The following is a 21,961-nucleotide window of genomic DNA, read 5'->3' as shown; positions in this document are numbered from 1 at the left end:
AGATCCCATTTATAATGGAAACCCTGACAGGCAATGTTGTAATTATGGTTGTGCCATAATGAATGTATCTGTGTGGTCAAAGTAGTGGATTTTTCCATGGTATTTTTTCCATGGAAGATTTCTTCCCTGAAAGATGTTAACTTAAAACCTGGATGATAGCTTTGGCTTTAGAGCAGGGTCACTCCTGGCATTGCTATAGCCTGAAGTTAACTATTATATTGACTTTGGTTGTCATGATTAGCATGGGGGTTATTAGTCAAATTGATATTTTGCAGGACTGATGGCAGTTTGGGGGGTTGGGGTTTGATGGTGTAGGAGCTAACTTGGGTAAGCTTGTACTGCCTTTCAGATTTTTTTAACCAAGAAGTACTGTCTTTCTTTTCTGACATGATGACTAATATGAAAGTAGAAAGGCTGAATATGGCTAACTGGTATTAGGGTGACCAACCGTCCCAACTGGCCTGGGACTAACTATCCAGTTTGGGCACTAAAATCTCGTAAGCCAGGAAATCTCTCTATCCTGGGGAAGGCAGGACAGTTGGCTATCCCAGATAGTATGGAAAATAGAATCAAATTTAGGAGGACAGCCGAGTATTAGGCTGGTGTAAAAGTAATTGTGTTTTTTACTATTATAACAGTCTGTGTTAAAGAGAACAAGCAGACTTGAGTTTCAAGTAAAATTCTTTCCTGGTGCTTCAAAAATCCTACTTAGTGTCAGCAGCATTTAGCTTGAGAGCTGACTCAGGAAAGGGCTCAGAAAGAAGGTGAAAATCCCTGCTTGGTATGGCAGAATGTCATATGGAAAACCAGACAAGTCATTGTTCTGCCCAACAATTTCATGGGTTAATCCATCCTCTGGCCATTTGGAGGCATGAACAGAGTGGGACATTTCATGGGTATCAGGCCCTCCCCAGAGGCCACTGCTGAGGGTTTTGCTTCTCCAAGCCCTTCTTAACAGGCCCTTGGCTGTTCTTCCAAAACCTCTTCTCTATGCTGGAAAGGAAAGGGCGCAGGAGAGAAGGAATGTGGGGGCCGATTTGTGGAGCTCCGGCTTCCTATCCAGGCCCCACACCCTGCCTCACTCAAGGGGCCTTGCCTTCTGGATCTCCTCCTTTTATGAAGCTCTCAGGTTGCTCTGGCTGCCTTTCCAAGTAATGTGAAAACAGCCGACTTTTAGGAATTGGGGGACTGAGTGAGGTTAAAAGAAAGGAAGGAATACAGAATCAAAACAAAGGCAAGAACAGGGCAATGACCAAAAACAGCAGTCGATGAACCTGACAACTCTGGAGAGTGGCAGGAGAACATCTCTATCAATTTCAAAATGTAAGTCAAGTAGATTTCTACAAGCAGACCCTTCAGGACATGAATATTGAATCTATTAGTGGATCTATAAGTCCTCAGCCTTCAGGGTATGTATAGAATCCATTTCTGGGTCTGGGCCTTTGGTGGCTGTGTGTGAGCCCTTTCTGCGGCTGTAACTTCTATTGCTATGAGTTCCAGGGGCATGAGATGGAGGGAAGGGCAGGTGTGGAGTTACTGACCTTGTGTGAGAGAACATTCTCCCATGTCACCCACCGCCATGGAAGGAGTGTGCTTCCTGCCCCATGGGAGCTGGGCTTGTCGAGGCCATGCGTGAGGCAGGATGGCAGAGTTTCCACTCACCCCTCGGGGAACTTCTGACCCCTGCCTCCAGCCTGGCCACTGCCCGGAAGCCTGGGATGTGAGCAGAGGTGCTGGAGCCACAGCCCGCTCAGATGACATGCAGACCCCAGTGGAAAATGCATGCTTGCTGTCTTATGCCCATGAGCTTTTATGCTGTTCAATCTGCTGTTTATGCTGTTAATAGATCCACCTTTAAAAAGTGAACATAATTCAATTGGGAGGCGTGGCTGGTTCTTCTTCAGTGGCGCTGCTCCGTTGTATAGGATAACTGCAAAAGGGTCTCAAAATTATATTTTTTTCTAGGCTTTCTTCTGTTGTCAGAGGGAGACAGAAGATGTAAAATTTCTGTTCTTACCTTTCTGCTTCTTAACAGAAGTGACTGCAAGGAATTATGTTGATGCGCCTGCAAAGGCCACAGAAAGACAGTCACCAGCAGGCCAGAATCTAAGTCCTAGATACACAACATAGTTTTATTTTCATATGCATGAAGAGAGAGGGAACTGTGAGAAGTGGACACATATATTTTAAAAGACCACAGCTTGGGGGCCATTTGATGCAGGGGCCAAGTGCTCGGCAGTGAGTAAGACAAGTCCCCGAGGCATCTCAGCGTGGTAGCGGTGCCAGTTGTCTTCAGTTCTCCCCTCCGGACTGACTCTTCGCCCTGCCCGAGGCCATGGGAGCTGGTTTTTATAGACTGCGTGGAGACTCCAAGTCGTTGGCTTCCGGTAGGGTCTGGCCAACGCTGGTGGTCCTAGCAGAGGGGCAGGACACGTATCGTCTCCTGCCAGGTCACTGGGGGTTGGCTGCAGTCCTTACCAATAGCACAGCTCAGATACGGGGGACCAAGGGTGGCAAGCAGTGTCTTTGGGGCCGACTGTAGCCCCACGCCCACCCTCAGGGCTGCAGCCGCAGGCGGAGCGCTCTGCCATCCCTCCTGGGTTTCCTAACTCTACTCTTCACTTTGTAAACAGCTCCTTTGCACAGGAAAGAGAGAAGCAGCCATGTTCTGAGCTATCAGAGTCCTCCGCTATGGAGGACAGGGAAGGACTGAAAATGTTTCCACAAAGACCCGCCTACAAAATGGGTGTTCAGAAGCTTTGCTTCTGGAGGTAAAATCCTGAGTCATTCAGAAAAGCCTGGAAATCGAATTCCACGGTAAGAGTGCTTGCCATGAGCCATTTATCAAGCGGGGTCTCAAGGGGACAGAGAGTTGAACAAAATTTCCTGCCCTAAGGAGCTTATAATCGGTATGGAAACATTCATTTAAATCAAGGCTAATTTTCCACAGGTCCTGGATAGCAGAGGTTCCCTGCTTTTGGTAGAGACAGCAGTGCCGTGCAGTCTGCAGCGTAGGGCATAGGAGGGGGACCTGCACGGGACAAGAGGGAAGTGACGTGGACTTAAAAAATGAACAGAAGTGACCTGGTAGCTGCCGTAGCAGACGGAGGATAAATGCTCTGAGGGGAAATGCCATTGTGAAGTTGTGGGTGACGGCCACCTCCTGAGGAAGAAGCATCAGAAGAGGAGACAGAGACAGGGGAAGACTGCAGCCCAGGAGAGCGGCCCACAAATACCCTGGTGTGTGCTTGAGGATGGATCTGTGCAGCACCAAGTCAGGGCAGACACAGCGGACGAGTGGAGGGAGGAGTCCCTGAGGCGAGGAGCGATCTTTAAGGGCGCACAGTTTTATGCGGGGGGAGGCTGGAAAGGACCTAGTGGGGGTAGGGGATGCAGGGTGAGTGGGTGGGGACAAGAGTGAGTGGGTGGGGATGGAGGGTGAGTGGGTGGGGATGGAGGGTGAGTGGGTGGGGATGGAGGGTGAGTGGGTGGAAATACGGGGAGAATCTGCGCCCTGCTCACTGTGGACTTGGAGAGTTCCCCCGTGAGTATGGCTTTGCCTCCCCAGGTCGTACCTTTCTCCTACAGATGCAGTGACTCAAGCAGGAGCTTCTCATGCACTGGAAGCGGCACAGCATGGGCAGGGCCAGCCCCTGTCCTTCCTGCGGGCCTGTGAGGAGCACCTGGCTATCTGCACTGGTTCAGCCTTGCCCCTGGACAGGTGGGTCACGGATGTGTGACCTTGGGCTTCTGTGACAGACATGGCTGTTTCCACTGTCTCCGGACGTCAGTGTATGCTGTGGACAAATGCAGCCGGTCTACGTGAGGTCCATTCTGCACTAAGGACGGGATGGGCTGAAATGCAAACTCCGGTCCAGACATAGCTGGAGGATGAGCGACCCGCTGCTGGGACTCAGGAAAAGTTAGTTTTGGTTGTGATCCAATAGATAATATTTAGGCTAACAAACGTCTACAAAGCCACCACTAACATTCTGATAGAGAAAAGAGCAGTCCCTGAACTCTGGGACCTGGTCTGATGCTTACAGGATGGCCCTGGTGTGCTCCTGTTGGCCACAAAGCTTCTCACAGGACACCAGCCTCTGACGCAGCCACCAGAGACCATGACACAGCAAGTCCAAAGGTCACCATGCAACCACAAAACACCAGGCTCCCCTTTCCCCCTAAATGAGTGATGACTGCTTCTTTACCCATGGCAGCTTTATGCTCGAGTCCCTCCCTACAGATGCAATTGACTGTGATACATTGCCCCCAACCTTGAGTAGGCCCTGCTTCCCTAGACCCTCCCCAGATTCACCCAGCAAAGTCCAAAGCCTATAAGTCCTTTCCAACCTCCTTTCACTGAGCGGTCCCACAGTCCCCCACAGCGTGCGTGCTTCGTGGCTGAGAAGAGTCATAAACCCAAGTGGGTCAGTTACAGGGGATTCCTGGTGGTCTTTGTCTGAAGGGCATTAGCATGGCTGTCTCCAAATGTCATGGTCGTGCTCCATTGGCCCAGCCGCAAAGATCCAGATGGCGGCTAGTGAGGTCCAGTGCACCACCCAGTCCCTTCTACCCAAGACAGCAGTGAGTATTCAGTCCTGGGAGCTGGTGACAAGAAGAAGGGCCTTCATCCATCCCCACTGAGGTCCTCTGTGTCCTTCCACGGGCAGAGGCATGAGGTCTCCTGGGGTGAAGCGTCATAGATACTCAAGGCTGGTTATTTTGGATAATTGCAAAACCTGATCCGTAGAGGCTCCATGAGGGCGGGAGCCAACGTGCTTATCTTTAGGTCTCTCCCGATGCACTGGTTTTCATTCTCCGGCTCTTCCCTTCTTCTCAATAATAGAAAATGGGCTAGGCACAGTGGCTCATGACTGTAATTCCAGCACATTGGGAGGCTGAGGTGGGTGGATCACCTGAGGTCAGGAGTTCGAGACCAGCCTGGCCAAAATGATGAAACACCATCTCTAATAAATAAATAAATAAATAATTGCCAGGCATGGTGGTGGGTGCCTGTAATCTCAGCTACTTAGGAGGCTGAGGCAAGAGAATCACTTGAACCCAGGAGGCGGAGGTTGCAGTGAGTCGAGATTGCATCACTGCATTCCAGCCTGGGCAACAAGAGTGAAACTCCATCTCAAAAAAAAAAAAAAAAATGGAAAATGTCCTGGAACAGACCTTAAAGTCTCCACCTGCTGTGCCTTTTTGCTGCCCATACCCAGCCACTGACGCTCCAGGTCAGGACCTGGAAAGTTACTTTCAGCTGCATCTTCTAGTCCTCGAGGTTCCTTCTTAGTCACTGCACTAAGGGGCTGTTCTGGCTTTGTGCACTCATCTCCAGGGACAGCCTTGCCCGCCTTTGGGTAACTCTGTCTTAAAATCCTATCCGGAACCCTGAGGAGTTTCTTCATGGCTCATAAGAAACCGTAGGAAGAAAATAGAATCTCTCCTCTACAGAACGGTGTTGGGTCCTGGAAGATGACAATCATGTCCCTGTTAGGCTGACCTGCTGTGGGTTCCTGCAGCCGTCTCAGAGGGGACTCCATAAAGCTCTCACCTGCTTCTCCCACCGACGCTGTGGGCACCTGTCACATCTCTTCTGTGTGGCTCTGTGATCCTAATGACTAGCATCCAGTAGGTGCCCAGCAAGCATTTTTGAATGAAGTGTCCATTTATTAGTCCTCTCTAATAAATGTATATTTTATGATCCTTTTCATCACCGGGCAATACGCTTTCTGGAAGCATGAAGTGAGGAGAAGCCCATGTCGGTCCACAGGGCCTCGAACAGCAAGTACATGCCTTGATTTCTGCATACTCAGTGCCTGTCATACTCAAATAATACTCCTTAAAGGAATGAATGAATGAAGAGTATTTCTAGCTTTTCAGGCTATTCAAGGGCTAGAAAGTTGGAAAAGAATGAGTAAATTCCCCATATCCCACCCTTACTTTTACCCCATAACACAAATGCCGTTGAACCAGGATATGCACTCAAGCCAAAATTCATGTCTACAGCCCCCCTCGTTAGTGAATTCATGCTGTTGAGAGACTGCATGGAGGAAGGACTGAGATGCTGGGATAGCACAGTGAATGGAACTATGAATGATTTTGTTCTCTTAACAAACTTTTTTTTTCTTTTTAGATAGAGTCTTGCTCTGTCACCCAGGCTGGAATGCTGTGGTGTGATCTCAACTCACTGCAACCTCCACCTCCCAGTTCAACTGATTCTCGTGCCTCAGCCTCTTGAGTAGCTGGGAATACAGGTGTGTGCCACCATACCAGGATAATTTTTGTATTTTTAGTAGTGACGGGGTCTCACTACATTGCCCAGGCTGGTCTCGAACTTCTGGCCTCAAGTGATCTTCCTGCCTCAGCCTCTCAAAGTGCTGGGATTACCGGTGTGAGTCCCTGCATGCAACCCAAACTCTTGTTATCTTCACCTGTGGTATGGAAAGTTTGTAGCCACTTGTCTACCATCCCTGATTGGCTTATGTGACTGGCCAGGAGGATGCTGATGGTCTGAGAGCTTATTGCAGAAAGTGTGTGCACATTCCCTTAGTATGTGTCAGGCTGAGCTAAGTTATTCTACTATTCCTTTTTAGAACTCTAATATTATCCCCTAATCTAGAGGTGTTTGGAGAGAATAAAAACTACCCATTCTGGCTGGGCACAGTGGCTCACGCCTGTAATCTCAGTACTTTGGGAGGCCGAGGTGGGCAGATCGCATGAGCTCAGGAGTCGGAGACCAGCCTGTGCAACATGGCAAGAACCTGTCTCTACAAAAAATACAAAAAAGTAACCGGGCATGGTGCCCACCTGTGAGAAGTCCCACCTACTCGAGAGGCTGAGGCAAGAGGATTGCTTAAGCCCTGGAGGTTGAGGCTGCAGTGAGCCCTGATCGTGCCACTGAAGTCCAGCCTGGGTGACAGAGAGGTCCTGTCTCGACAAATAAACAAATGAAACAAAACAAAACAAAACAAAACAAAAATACCCATCCCCAAATAGCATCCAGCTCTCTGTGTGCCTTTCTCTTTGATGGTTTATGACTGGACTTCCTTAATCAGCTACAAAGCAAGGCTTAAAGAAATGATGGAAATACCTAGCCACAAAGAACACGTTAAAGTGGAGGAGTCAGAGAGAAGGAGAGTGCGAGAGGAACGGACGTTTGCTCCCTTCTTGTTGGATGGGCTTAAATCACGGATAGTGTCTCACATCGAATGGAGGTGGGAACAAAGCTTGGAGATAAAGGAGATGGGCTGGAAAGCAGCAGTGGGGGCTGGAAGGGAACTGCTGGCTGGCCAGCCTGCAAGAAGGGGAGCTGCACATTTCACAAAAAAATACATTTATGCGGCTGGCCAGGAGGATACTGATGGTCAGAGCGAATTGCAGAAAATGTGTGCATGTGCCCTTAGCATGGGGGAGGCTGAGCTAAGTGTCTACTCTTCCTTTTTAGGGCTCTAATATTGTCCCCTAACCAAAAGATACGGGAATCTTAGAATGATGTTTGCATTTTCAGTTATGTTAGTTATTACAAGCACATAGTCCTTATCTACTCCCAGAAAGCATTCACATTATCTTACCAGGAGATTTCATAACATAATGCAGTTAGAATATATGAAAATGAGATTCATAACCACTAAGTGTGAGGCAAAGCTAATTGTAACAAGAACCCCGAATAAAACAGGAATCTGGGTTTTACCTTTGTGTTTCCAAGAAGCCACAGCAAAAAGATAAAACAGGGGAACCTATAGCTCATAAAAGGCAGCAGGCAATTTTGACTGGAATCTCTTTCTCCTCCTCCACAGTGTGTTAGAGTCTCTGCTATGCATGGGTGGGGTCTGTGATGTTTACAGCGAATCTGAGAAGTCGTCCAGCCCTGTTTCCTCATTTTTCAGGGATGCAGATGGAGATTCAGAGGTGACAGTAATGTGCCCAAGGACACAGGTGTCAGAAGTGGGATTTCTCTTCTCACTGCACCAAATGACCAGCTCGGCTTGTCAGCCTGTTGTCTTATCCCACCGTGACTGTGGTCAGATGAAAAAACTCGGCTCTTGCTTCATCTGTTCCCTGCAGCTGCAGTCCCTTTGGATAGACTCAGACTTAGGGGTGGACGTGAGGCAGGGCTCATGGGCAGTCCTCAGCTGTGGCAACGACATCCACACACCAACAGCTGCATGGTGACTTTGGTCCCTTGTGGGCTCCTGCGGCTCCTCCAGCTCTGAGATACTGAGGGTTCTTTCAGGGAAGCCTGCACTGGGGCAGAAGCCGCTGCAGGGGCCTGTGCCTAGGATGGGGCTAATGTCAGCCATGGTGACGGGGAAGGGCTTGACCACTGGCTGGGGTGATGCAGGCTGGGTAGGGCAGCTCTTTCCCAGACTCCTTCCAGAGTGGGCTGTTTGCAGAGTAGCTGGGCTGCCTTCTTGTGAGGATGTGGCCACTTCTGCAGTGGCGCTGAAGTACAATGTGGAACTCTGCTGTCCTTCCCCTCCTCTTGGCTCCCCACCCGTCCCCTTCCCCTGTGTCCCAGAAACAGCGTCGGCTCCTTCCTTTGGGGTGCCCACCCTCTGCGTGGCTGCTGGGTTCTGGCTAGGTGCCTCATCCTGCTGATTGCTGGCAAAAGATACGTAACTTGAGGTTTCCAATGGGTCGGCCTCTGCTTTAGGGACACCTTCAAATGCAGAGCTGTTCTCTAAGGTTGAGGGGTCACGGGATGAGGATGGGAGCTCTTGCTGGGCGGACAGGGCCGTCCTCTGCGGGTCGTCCTGTTGACTCAACCCCCACGCAGGTGGACAGTAGACAGGACTGGCATCTCCGAAGGCGGCATTGATCTTAGACACATTTCCTGTTTTTAGGGCAAGTTTCACCCACAGCCAGTGGTGATGACTGAGTAAGGAGTCCTCCACAGCAACCTGGGTCCCCAGCCCAGCCTCTGGGGGGACCTGCTCAGGGGTAGGGGGCTTCCCTAACATGGTTAGCTCATAACTTGCCCCTTGGCATGAGCCTGAGCTCTCGGTTCTCTTCCCAGCTAGAGCTGCAGCCCGGGGAGAAGCTCCTCTCTCTGTTTTATCACCTCCTGCAATGCCACAGGACTTCCTTAGGCAGCCCTGCCAGATATCTGTGGATTTTGGATGCAACAGGCTGTAATAAATTACCAGCGAGACACTGCCTGAAAAAGAACAAAAAGACCACAAGGTTATGTTCTTTGAAGTCTGCATCCTCCCTGTGGTGTGCAGTTTCAGGTTCTGGCTCTTTTGTGTAGAGCAAGATAATTTGGGATCCAAAATAGGACTCTTGTTGGAGCCTCAGAACTGGATATTTTGGGGGAATTTAAGTAGGTTCCAGCTTCTATAAGCTGCAAATATTTCTAGACTTAAACACGAATAACAAGGCTTCAATCCGATTGATTCTATGCTTTTGTCTTGAGGGCAGCTCCAGTTGAGTCATCTACATGTGTGTGCGTGTGAGTGTACACACAGGTACAAAACGTTTGGTAGAAATATGCATTCAAGTAACTGGACCATACACTCCAAATTCAACTGTCAATACAGTGGTTGATGGGTTACAAAGCAGGGGGAAGGGAAGGTGTAAGAAATAACCTCAAAAACAAGTAAGACCTAAACAGAGGTTAATCAGATTCATCAAAAACCCCATATCAAGGAATTTCCATGAACAACAACAATACTTCCTTTGTGCATAAACATCTTAATCACATTGTTGTCAGTTTAATTTATTTTGATCAGAAGTGTTGACTGCTGCAATAATTTCTTTAACAGAGCATTCCAGTAAGCCTCCCACGTTATTTCCAGTTTCCTGTTGTACTGGATAAAGAGCCTGGTTTCAGGGTGCTCATTATAAACAGCACAAAACCTGAAGTAATGCCTGAGGCCAGGAGACTGCAGCATGAGGGAGCTAGAAAGACCGCCGGAAGCACACCCCCCACCCCCCAATCCTCTCTTGTCTTAGGGGACTGGGAGGTCCGGGTCAAGCAGCTGGTTAGTGGCCAGGCTCAAACTTGGGCAAGAGAGATGGAATGCCTCCGTGTGCAGCGCCCCCTCTGCAGTAGGCCCTGCTCAGCCAATGTCTGCCCTGTTTTGAACTCTCACAATTGCCCGGTGAGGGACATATTGTCATCCTTCTTGTACAAGCAGCCACCCAAGGCCAGGAGAGATGAACAAAGGCCCCTGACCACAGAAGTCCTGGGCATACTTATTCAGTGAACACAGACTTTCCAGAGGCCATGCGGTCCGGGGGTTCTTGGTGGCATCCCCAGGCTGGCACGCAGCTGGTATGCAATGAAGGTTGGTCACAGGATGGAAGGAAAAGGGGAGGAGCCTGGATGCAAGCTCGTGCTCCTTGGACTATAATTTGTGTTCAGTCTTCCCGCCGAAGATTCCCAAGGGTCAGCCGGGGAGCCAGGGGACTGGAAGCTCCATCAGAGGCCAGAGGAGGAGCGGCAGACGTGGTTCTGAGCCGGCGGCCACCTGGGTGCTGGGTGCTGCCCGCGGCTTTGGGCTCCCTACTCACTGCCCTCCTGCTGTGCCGTGGGCCAGCATACTGGCTGTGAAAATGTCTTCTCACTGGAGTGGAACCGGAAGGGAACCAGGCGTCCACTCCCAGGACTGTGACAGGTTTTTGGAGCGGTGCGGGACATCTTTTTTGAATCAGTGTTAAAATCCAGAAAGCAGATGAGGGGACGTTTTTCTCTCCCGCCACACTGTGCCCCCAGGACTCAGCTATACCTCCCGTGAACTGGAAAATCCAGAAGAGTTGTTAGACCTCCCAGCTGGCAAGGCCCCTTTGTTCCAAGTATCATGTGGCCCCTTCCTGAAGGAAGGATTGCTTGAAATATGCCAGGAACACCCAGACTACCATGCAATGTGGTGAGAGGGGTGCTTCTCACCTGGGCAGCCTGATGTCCTCAGTTTCCCATAGGCCATTTATCCACACACACAGCTTAGAAAGCAATGCTCTGCTATTCAAATGATTATTTCAGAAAAGACAAACCAGATGCCCATCCATGGGTCGATGGTGAAACAAGCTGTGGTCCGTCCAAGCCATGGGATGCGACTCAGTCATAAAAAGCAAGGAACCGCTGCCACACAGCAACCTGGGAGCCTCTCCAGAGAGCTCTGCCGAGTGAACAAGACCGATCCCCAGGGGGCCACGCACTGTGTGGTACTTTCACACAGCATTCTCCACGTGACAGAATAACAGAAACAGAGAACAGATGGATGGTGGCCAGGAGGGGAGGAGGTGGCAGGGGCGAGAGGAATGAGGCAATAGGAAGGGTCCTTGTGGCAATGGAAGGGTTCTCCCTGCACCTTGACTGTACTATGTTGAGATCCTGGCTGTGATGTTGTACCACTGTTTTGCGAGATGTTACTACTGGGGGAAAACCCGGTAATGGGTACAGGGAATTCTCTGTATTATTATTATTATTTTTTTTTTGAGACGGAGTCTTGCTCTGTCACCCAGGCTGGAGTGCAGCGGTGCGATCTCGGCTCACTGCAAGCTCCGCCTCCTGGGTTCACGCCATTCTCCTGCCTCAGCCTCCCCAGTAGCTGGGACTACAGGTGCCCGCCGCCACGCCCAGCTAATTTTTTGTATTTTTAGTAGAGACAGGGTTTCACTGTGGTCTCACTCTCCTGATCTCGTGATCTGCCCGCCTCGGCCTCCCAAAGTGCTGGGATTACAGGTGTGAGCCACTGCGCCCGGCCTCTCTGTATTATTTCTTAAAACTACAATTTTCTAAAAAGTTTGATTTGAAAAAGAAGGGGTTGTCTCAGCTACCTGAAGCTGGAACAAGTGAGGAGCCATGACGTTTCGTGAAGAAGGACAGAGCTGAAACCCAGGGTGGTCTGTGGCTCTCAGACGCTTGTTACAAGGCCACAGCGTCTGACCCTTCTCCAACCCGTGAATAGCCCCTGCATCTCACTAAGTGCTTTGTGTCCAGGTCATTCCTTCCCAGGTCCAGGCCACTCACACAGGCCACGTCCAACCCCCGGCTGCTGTGAGCAAGAAAAGAACCCGAGGCCACTTCCAGGCACCTCTTCAGAGTGGGGGTGACAGACAGCAGGCTCTGGAGTGAGGGCAGGAGTTGTTGCAGAGGACTGGGGAATCTTTGTCCTGGCCTGTGTTGCAGAAGCGCGAGGCCCCATGTGAAATGTGCGGTTGCTGGCCTTGACGGTCCCACCGCAGGCCTGAAAGTGAGAGTAGTGGAAGCCTGCTGTGCTGGGAGCGGAGGCTGGTGTCCACACCTTTCAAGTAGGGGGTGAAATCCCTGCGGAGCTCATGCCAATCTGGGAAGCGAGGTCATCACTGTGGGCATGGCACAGAGCTTGGGCCATGCATTCATAAAACATGGCTGATTACAGCTGCCAGGCCTGTGCTGAGGCCTGCATTGGAGCAGGCCTTGAATCTCAGCTCCATCTGTTACAAACCATCGGATCTTTTGGGGACTCGACCTCCTCTGTGCCTCACCTTCCTCTCCTCCACTGCTAGGGCACCCACCTCCCGGGGTGCTTGCCTATGGGCTGCAGGGGGTGCCATGTCAGGAGGATGTGAGGAGCTCCCCAAGGTGGGAGGGCAGAGGGAGGTCATGTCCTCAACCCTGCAGGAAACTCTGGGGAGGACGGGGGCTTTAGGGTAGAGAGGGACAGCCCCAGCTTTGCGTGAGGTTCTGAGCACAATCGCAAGGCAGATGAGGCTGAGCTCAGTGTCTCATGCTCTGATGGGGACGGCTCTGCTACCCACAGTGCAGTGAGCCTGGTTCCTTGATCTCCAGTTAACCACATCTGAACTCAGTTTCCTGCCCTTTGAGCCCATTGTAAAAAAAAAATAGGTTGGGGAGGGGATGCAGATAAGAAGGCAACATTGGGGCTTACCAATCAGAAATCCAGACAGGACCCCAGCTATGGTCTGCAGGCTGGTCCACGATGCCCCCTGGAGAAAGTCGGTGGCCAACAGCAACAGGATGATGTTCTCCAACAGCATGACCTGCGGGACCCAGGGGAGAGGCACCACACCTCGTCAGGTGCAGACCACCCAGGGACCACCCCATCCCGTGAGTCTGCAGCGGCTCCCTCTCCCCTCCATCCTGAGTGCCCACTGGAGACCCCAGGCTGTTGGGGCCTGCCCAGGAGCAGGGCTGTGTCCCACTGAGACCTTTCAGAGTGGCTCATTAAAGTGTCTGCAGAATCATAAAGGCCCAGGAAATGTAAGGGCATCCCTCAAATGGCTGTGGGGCCATCTTTAGAGTCAGTCTGGGCTGAGAGGAAGCTTTTATTTTCTACTTTGCATATTTCTCCGTCCTCACGCTAACTGCAGGCACACGTTAGTGTTGTAATTAAAGGCAGCTGCAGAGCTCATGATGCCACTGAATTCCAGGGAGCTAGGATCACAAACTTTCTAACAACTTTAGGATTTTGGTTCCTTAAAATAATTGCTTTGCAGCGACCAGGTAAATTCGCCTTGCGGCCACCAGGTGGCAGCAGGAGACGGGAGCTCGCAGGCTGACAAAGGAGCTTGGCCCCGCGGCTGCAGCTGGTCAAAATGGCAGATGGTCCAGAAGGCTGTTTGTATCCCGCCTGGGTCGGCTTATTAACTTTGCTTTCCAATTTTTAAATATAAAAATATATATCTTCATTAAAATAAGTAAACAAACTCGATGTAATTCAAAGACACTATATTTAAATACTGTGTATGTTATTTATTTAAAAATAACACTTAAATTATATACTGATTTGCTAAAACTCTTTAAATATTTGCCAGGGTTATTCATTGGCTTCATTTTTCACTCTCAAAAATTCAATGAATTAGATAAATAAAAAAATGATGAGGAGCTGCTTCGTAATCCTACGAATGTCCATTCTCCCAGTCCCTCTGGGCGCAATGGGCAGGGTTTTTGTACTAAAGGCCTTGGCCAGCAGCCAGTACAGAAGGCGCCTTTCTTTCCCCACTCCTCAGCTGTGTGGTTCTGGTGGTTCAGAGCCTTACATGTGTCCCAACTCCACCACCTGCCTCCTGTCTTTCCCACCATTTTCGTGGTTCTGGCCCCCCATGCCTTCTGTCTAGGCAACCCCTATCTTCATTCTCTCTCTGAAATCTCTCCTCCACACCAATGTCGGGGCAACCTGCTTCACCCAGAGACTGCACCTTGCCATTCCTCCCCAGTGCACCTCGAAACAGCCCCCCTTAACTTCAGGATCCAGTCCCTACTTCTCAACAGAGCAGATGGTCCTGTTTGCCAGTTAGCCCCAATTTTCCTTTCTGGGGTCATCTTCCAGCATGCTCTCCTCAAATGTCATTCCACTGACAAAGAGTGTTTCCTCAACCAAACTCCAGTCAGGATCCTCTGAGCCTTCTTTTCCATGAGTCTTCAACCCTGGCCAACGAGAACTCCAGACTCAGCACATATGATGCCCCTCACCTCCCCACACCGAGAGACTTGAACAAACACTGACAGAGTTTCCAGCGGCTCAAGGCCTCACCCCTACGATGCCGACCTCAGTCTCCTTTAAGTTCCTGCCTAAGAAAGCGTAATGCTGCCAGGAGAATGTACCGTTTGTTCCAGCCACAACTTGGTGCTGGGCGGATAGGACTCTGGACTTCCTTTCCGAGCAGTTACTTTAGAAAGCTTGCAATTGCAAATCGGTTCGCTGTGCTCTGAGATACACCTCTTCATTACCTAGAACTGTCTTCTCAAGGACCCAAGAGCCATCTATTTAAATACAGACTCCAAGCCTGGTGGGTGCATTGCTCTAACAGGACTGACTCTTGCCTCCTGTCATAAAGAAATGAGAAATTTGTTTCTGTTCCTAACAAGGGACAAGCGCCAATGAACAAACGCGGACGGCACGCTCCCATTTACGATCCCACTTTCCTGCTTTTTGTAAATTTCCACCTCCCTGTCTCTGCCCAAGCCCGTTGATGTTCCTCCGCCTTCCTCCTTTTTTGTCCCTTTTAAGTCCCCAGTCACCTCTGCACAACCTGAAGGTGGGTTCAGTTCATGTGGGGCTGTCTTCCCTGTGGCGATAGACTCAGTGCAGTCTGTTTTCATTGCTTTTAACGAGTGCAGGGCTTTGTTCACCTCTGACGTGCACGCACTCACTTTCCTGTGGATTTCCACACACTCCAGGGTCTTCTGCAGCTTTGCCTGAAACGTCCTAGCCCCCTTCCACACTTTCCTTCAGGTGAACCTCGCTCACCACACAGCACCTCGTGGAAGTCCCCTCTGTAAACCCTTCCCTGACTTTCCCAGGCTCTGCCTCTTGTGTCCTGTGGAGTCTGGATAGCGTCACTTCTCTGATCACAGTGGCTGCATGGATTTGCTTATGTCTTTGTGGCCACTGAGGCATGACACTCTCACACTGTGGTGTCGAACTCCATTCTCAGCACAGGAGGAAGCTGAATGTGTGCTGATGTGGATAAACCCGTGATGGGTGAAAGAAGTGAGACCGGGTCTTATATCACGTTCAGAAATGACCGAGAGGCCTGCTCCCGCCTCTGCGCAGGAGGTGAGGACAGGTGAGTAGCTCCTGAGCTAGGCCGGTCATAGTGTCACCTGCGGCTGTCTCCAGACACGGATTCCCAGGTCCCATTCAGACCTACTGAGCCAGAATCTCTGAGGGGGAGCCTGGGGATCTCCACTGCAGAAAAGCCCCCCTGAGTGCCACTGACAACCAGCAGGGCTGATGCCCGGCTGCACTGGAGGCCCCCAGCCCCCAGTCCCCAGTCCCCAGTCCCCATTCCCTGCCAGACCCTTCCAGCAGAAACCTCCTGAACCCCTGCCAGGTGGTGGCCTGTTGGTTAAGGGCCCTACGAAAAAGTGTAACAATTAACCAGGCATAGTGATATGTGCCTGTGATCCCAGTGACTTGGGAGGCTGAGGTGGGAGGATCACTTGAGCCTAGAAGACACAGGCTTCAGTGAGCTGTGATGGCGCTGCTGCATTCCAGCCTGGGCAACAGGGCGAGCTCTGTCTCAAAAAAAACCAAAAGCCAAAACAAAACACCTTATGTTCTTACTTGAAGGGATGTGGGGGTGGTACACTCTCCAGTGGCCCAGGAATAGGTTCAACATAGGTGGGTGATCCTTGGGTTGGCCCTGGGCTGCGCTGCCCAAGGCTGGGGCTTCCAGACAGGAACTGCAGCTTCTTCCAGGGCCCACCCAGGGCCTGGGCTTTGGCAGCCTCTTTCCTCTGTGAGCTGCTGTCTCAAGGGCTGGGGCTGCGAGGGGCCCGGCACCCTCTGCAGAAGGTAATGCTTTCGAATGGCAGCACGGGTCTGTGCCAGCAGGGTGCCCATCTCAGGGAGTGGTGCCCCAGTGTGTCCACTGCAGTGTGGCCTCAGGCTTCCAAGATCACAGTCTGGGCATCGCTAACCTGCCCAGAGGTACTGGCTTCAGGCGCTGGCCACTCAGCCACATTGGATCAATGGAGATTAGCTGGGGGTATTGAGGAACACAGGGAGAGGCTGCCGTGTGCTCTGAATGGCCCATGTCACAGAGCCAGGGTTGCCCAGCACCACTTGGCACAGGGAGGGGCCCAGACTCAGGCCTGGGCAGTGTGCGTGGTGCAGTGTGCGGTGAGAATGCCCACCTGTCATCTCTGCCTTTTCTTCAGTTTCCTGGTTGCAGCCCCACCTCAGAATGTGACTGGCAGGCACTCTCGAAATGTCAGTAGTTTAACAGGTTATCCTGGGAGTTATTTGTTATTTCACCTCTTTTTTTTTTTTTTTTTTTTTTTTTTTGAGACGGAGTCTCGCTCTGTCGCCCAGGCTGGAGTGCAGTGGCGCAATCTCGGCTCACTGCAAGCTCCGCCTCCCGGGTTCACGCCATTCTCCTGCCTCAGCCTCCCGAGTAGCTGGGACTACAGGCGCCTGCCCCTGCGCCCGGCTAATTTTTTCTATTTTTAGTAGAGACGGGGTTTCACCATGGTCTCGATCTCCTGACCTTGTGATCCGCCCACCTCGGCCTCCCAAAGTGCTGGGATTACAGGCGTGAGCCACCACGCCCGGCCTACTCTTTATGGTGATATTGGCCATCTTTACTCTCCACTTCCTTCCTCTTCCCTTTCATTCCTTCCTTCCTCTTCCCTTTCCTTCCTTCCTTCCTTCCTTCCTTCCTTCCTTCCTTCCTTCCTTCCTTCCTTCCTTCCTTCCTTCTTTCCCTCCTTCCTTCCTCCTTTCCTTCTTTCTCTCCTTTCTTGCTCCCAGTGTCTCTTTCATTTATTGTAAATTATTTATTTATCTTTCAGAGCATCTACATCTATCTACCTGTGCCAGGCACCAGACTCTTGGCTTTCTATCCATCATCTTATCAATCCTAGCAATCTGAAATGGTTATTTCAGAGATGCAAAAAAACTGGGTGTGGGGGTCAGGGGAGCCCCGATGACTCTCATACAGTTCAGAACTGAAAGATCCTGGTATCAAGCCCTAGCTGGTTGGGCACCAAGTCCTAAGGCCCATGTTCCCCACCACATGCTGCTGGGATCCAAGCCACCGGGCTGGGACTGCCTGGCCTGGATGGGTTTGTGCACAGGGAGAGAGATAAGGACACTCGTGCCACTGTGGTAGATCTCATTCCGAATGTAATGGTGCCTGATTTCTGTTTTTACTGTTTAATCGCTCTTGACTCAGTGATCTAGTGACTGTATGAGACAGCTGGGAAGAAAGAAGGATTTGCTTTCTTTCCTTCTGTAACAGCCCTCAAACTCCTGGGAGATGACGTGGCGACTGAGGTGAGGATGTGACAAATGCAAGCAAACAAGGCGGCAGGTGTCAACTCCTCCTTATTGAACTCCTGCTTCTCTGGGCGTTGGCAGACGGGATGTCCACCTATGAATAAGTCACTGCAGCAAATTGGCTGAGAAAATCAAGATTCCACTTTGTCCACATGGGGATCATGTGGGTTGGGAGGCTGCTCATGCATGACCTGGACCCCGTCGCATGTGAACCTATCTACAACACACATGCTGTTATGCTCGGTGCTCAGCTGTGGAAGCTGAGGTTGGTGAGGCTCAGTAATGTGTCCAATGTCACAAGTCCTGTGAGCTCTGTCTGGCTCCATAGCCTATGAGGTTGCTGTGCTTTATGGGTCCCAAAATCAGCAGGTGTCCAGGACGCTCCCCTTTCCTGGACGGCAGCTGCATCCTGCCTTTATCTTCACCCAGGTCTCTACCCTGGAATGCCTGACTCCTCCCTCAAAAGTCTCACCTTTTCATGTTACTAATGGCCACAATTTATGGGTTATTTTGTGCCAGCTACTTATGTATATTGTTTTATTTGGTCTTTATAGGAACCCTGCAAAGTATGTAAATCTTATTTAATCTTCATAGGAACACTGAGAGGGTGACTTATTTATTCCTAGAGTGCGTGAAGAAGTAGGTTCAGACAGTTTAAATTCTTGGCTGAAGCCAGGTGCTGGTAGCAGTCAGGAGAGCTGGGCTCCAGTGCAAGTTTTCTGACTCCAAAACCCATGCCCCCACCTACGTGGTTGTATTTTCTCTCCTTTTCCCATTATAATCCAGCTCAATCTCCACTGTCCATCTGAAAGTCTCTGGTCATCCCGATGAGAGGTGATGCTGGCAGCTACTCCTATGAGTCCCAGACATTTTTTTTTCTCTCTTGGCACCTTGCCACATTCTATCTGATTTTAGTTATTTGGGTACCTACTTACTTTCCAAGTATTATAATTTTTTTTAATAGGAAGAAATCTCTACTGCCCTCAAAGCAATCTGAAGAAGTATGAGGCCACTTTTGTGTTTCTGATACTCTCTAGGGCTATGCCTGGATGTTAATCATAAACACCTAATAAAAATGGAGTTGATTAACAAAGACATTGAGTATATGATATTCAGCAGGTGGGCTGATGTGGAGAAGACATCACCAAATATGCCTCAGTTGTTGCCACATTGAATGCGGGGCCACAACTGGAGATTGGGTTACTATTTTCAAAACCTGTCATCTCTGTTCAAGACTATAATTTCTTTAAGTATTTTTCTTAAACTAAGCTATTCCTTCTTCAAGAGATAGGTGTGCACTGGTGCACACACAAACACACCCCCCACACACACCCATACACACCCCACTTGCTGTATACACTGTAAAAGTTAGGATGACACTTGCCATGTAGAATGTGACCATCCTGTTTCTGGAAGGGCTGTCCCAGAAGCTGAGGTAGCAGAGGATGTACACGGCCCCCACGAGCAGGTTGAACAGCCTCCAGTGGCAGGTGCTGTCGATGATGTCACTCTGCTGGGCGACGAGCCAGAATGTCATCACCAGCCAGTGGGCACCTGCAGAGAATCCAGGTGCAGATGTCAGGGTCCACATGGGGAGATGGGGGGACAAGCAAGGACACAGAGACCAGGGGCTGGAAGCCTCTCCGACCACATTTGACTCAGCAGCCAAGAAGAGACATCAAAACCCAGAAGAGGTTTGAGGGGGACAGAAAACCAACGCAGTTTGTCTTTGCATGTATTATCCCATTTTATTCTTATAAAGGTATCTGACCTAATTCGAAGATGACCAAAGAAAGACTAGCTTCAATAACACTTGCCAAATATTGTATACCTATGCCCTTTTCATTCCAGAAAGTGTTTAAAGAGGCAGTTATAAAACTGACTGCCAATTATTTTAAAATTGTTACAAGAGTTGAAAACCTCCACATCCAAAGGAAAGAACTCTCAGTGGCGCAGCTCTCATTTTTATTCCCGTATTTTAAGATGAAAAAATCATTCTGGATTTCAAGCTGAATTTTTTAAAAAAGAATAACAAAATAGCTAATCTCTCAAAGCATGGTTTTTTTTTTTCAAAAAAATTATCTTTTCTGCCAATAACTGTATTTAATGTTTGATCTAGACCCAAGAGCCAAATATTTCTTAATGTCTCCAATTCTCTTAAAACAAGAGTACACCGTTCCTTCTTGCAGAATATATTCACTGATGACCAGAGATGACAGCTCTCCTTGGCAGGGACACACAGGCCCTATTCAGGGAGCCTCCAGAGCCAGATAGACTCTCTGTCATTGCCATTCATATTGTGTGTGCCTAGACTGAGGGAGGAGGGAGGGCTTGGATTTAGTGGAGCTGTCCTATTTGCAACAGAGGAGATGTCCAAGATTCAGCATTCAAAGGAAATGGTGCACTTTTGGAGGCTATGTGCGGTATCACATATATACTGTATATTTTTATATCAGGTGAGGCAGGTGGGACCTTGTACCTCCCTCCTGTTTGACTCACAGTTTTTCTATATAAAAGATTTCGGCCTATCACACAGAACAGTCTTCTGAGAAGTTCTCTGCTCCAGATTTAGCTGGGAGTTTTGAGGGCTGGGATGTCTAAGCTGAGGATCTCCCAAGAGAGCTAGTACATTTTCCTTCCTGCTCTGGATGTGTACTCATCGGGAGCTGCAGTCTAGACCTCCATGCTCTTGAATCTGGGCTGGCTGTGGTTGCTTTGACCAGCAGAATACAGCAGAAGCAACGCTGAGCCTATTTTTACAGAAGACTAGCAGTTCCCAGTTCCTCTCCATTGGCATTCTCAGCTGCTAATTCCTGTCAAGGCTCCCTATGAATCCGAACACCTGCTACCCCACTGCCATCTCTGAGGCCCCCCAAGCAAGATCCATTCAGCAGAGAGCCCAGTCAGCCTGCAGGCCTGGGATTGAGGATCATAAGTGGTTGTTCCTGAGACCTTCATTTCTGGGTTGGTTTTTTATGCAGCAACAGATGACCAGATCGTTAGCTCAGCTCACCTGCAACCACCAAAACCCAAACGTGGTAGGCTTTGTAGAACAGAACCAGACTCAGCACACGGGTTCCCAACATGCCCATCCTCCAGAGCTGTTGGCAGAAGAGGGCGGCCCATGGCACGGCCAGGTGGCCTGGCTTCATGAAGCCCATGAAGCGAGTGTAGGACACCAGTGCCCAGGAGAGTGAGGACCAGGAGAACAGGGTGCTCACCCCTGCAAGGGAAGCAGAAAGACGTGGTATGTTTTCAAGGTTCCGAAGTGATAGTACCTTGAGAAGATTTACTCACAGCATTTCTTTAATGGGATGTGTAACCTCTTGTTAAAGCCTAGCTGTACAGAGGGTATCACTAACCCACCACCTTGACTAACAGGTAACATAACAACTCTGTGTCCAAATACACATGTCTATATTCAGGAAGAAACGGGGATATGCAGGAAATATTTCCACTGCACAATGTACTAAATGCTCTTCCCAGCAAATGGGCTGGACTCTTTCTTTCTATGCCCTTTAAGAAAAACGTCCCACTTCCTGATCCTCTAAGCCCGTTGTGTATAACAAAGCTGATTCTACAAGGCTCTGAACATGGCTCCACCCCAAATGTACTTTGCTGTTTGATCCATATGACGGAGGTTTAATAAAAGAACCAAAACATCCAATGGTGTCAGGCTCTTTGATAAAGATGGATGGAAGGACAGGACAGTCATGTATGTGATGCATTTAATTTACGCGTATGCAATTGTGGACACTCAGCAAAGAGGAAGGGAGAGGTGAAGATGGAAGGGGAGAGGTGGGGAGAGAGAGAAGGGGAGGGGAGGGAAGGGGAGGGGAGAAAAGGGGATAGCAGGAGGGAGAGGGAGAAGGAAACAAGAAGCAACTGAGAGAAACAGGGAGAGACATAATGACAATGTGAATGGCCTGAAATGAGTGGGAGCTGGAGACAAATATTGCTGGGGCCTGAGTTGTTCTCAGTTTCCACATGGCTTTGGAGGCATAAACCTCTGGCTTTGTAAAGAAGTATTTTTCTTTCCTTCCTTCCTTCCTTCCTTCCTTCCTTCCTTCCTTCCTTCCTTCCTTCCTTCCTTCCTTCCTTCCTTCCTTCCTCCCTCCCTCCCTCCCTCCCTCCCTCTCTCCCTCTCTCTCTCTCTCTCTCTCTCTCTTTCTCTCTTTCTTTCTTTTTCTTTCTCAGGGTCTCACTCTGTCACCTGGACTGGA

General features: G+C 49.9%; 1 protein-coding gene and 1 long non-coding RNA gene across 6 annotated transcripts in view; one reads left to right on the top strand and one right to left on the bottom strand.

Moving 5' to 3' along the window:
• Positions 1–2,105: 2,105 nt before the first annotated feature.
• The window catches only part of LOC105464166 (XK related 5), a 30,360-nt gene continuing 10,504 nt past the window's right edge, over positions 2,106–21,961 (bottom strand). For 2 of the 5 annotated variants that reach the window (XM_071068666.1, XM_071068665.1), the window contains exons 4-7: positions 20,752–20,961; positions 19,123–19,292; positions 12,882–12,993; positions 2,106–9,163 (exon numbers count right to left, since the gene is read on the bottom strand). In XM_071068666.1, the coding sequence (XP_070924767.1) occupies positions 8,028–9,163; positions 12,882–12,993; positions 19,123–19,292; positions 20,752–20,961 (1,628 nt within the window). In that variant the 3' untranslated portion in view covers positions 2,106–8,027. The remainder of the gene's footprint in view (positions 9,164–12,881; positions 12,994–19,122; positions 19,293–20,751; positions 20,962–21,961) is intronic. The other 3 variants (XR_011607284.1, XR_011607285.1, XR_976679.3) reach the window with 3 other exon arrangements.
• On the top strand, positions 16,555–18,819 carry LOC139355945 (uncharacterized). Its single transcript, XR_011607289.1, has 3 exons — positions 16,555–16,670; positions 17,635–17,735; positions 18,703–18,819. It is a non-coding gene; the product is annotated as an uncharacterized lncRNA (long non-coding RNA).

This window comes from Macaca nemestrina, chromosome 8 (genome assembly GCF_043159975.1).
Source record: "Macaca nemestrina isolate mMacNem1 chromosome 8, mMacNem.hap1, whole genome shotgun sequence".
Taxonomy (NCBI): domain Eukaryota; kingdom Metazoa; phylum Chordata; class Mammalia; order Primates; family Cercopithecidae; genus Macaca; species Macaca nemestrina.
Note: the sequence above shows the minus strand (reverse complement) of the source record. Positions and strands in the feature narration are given on the sequence as shown.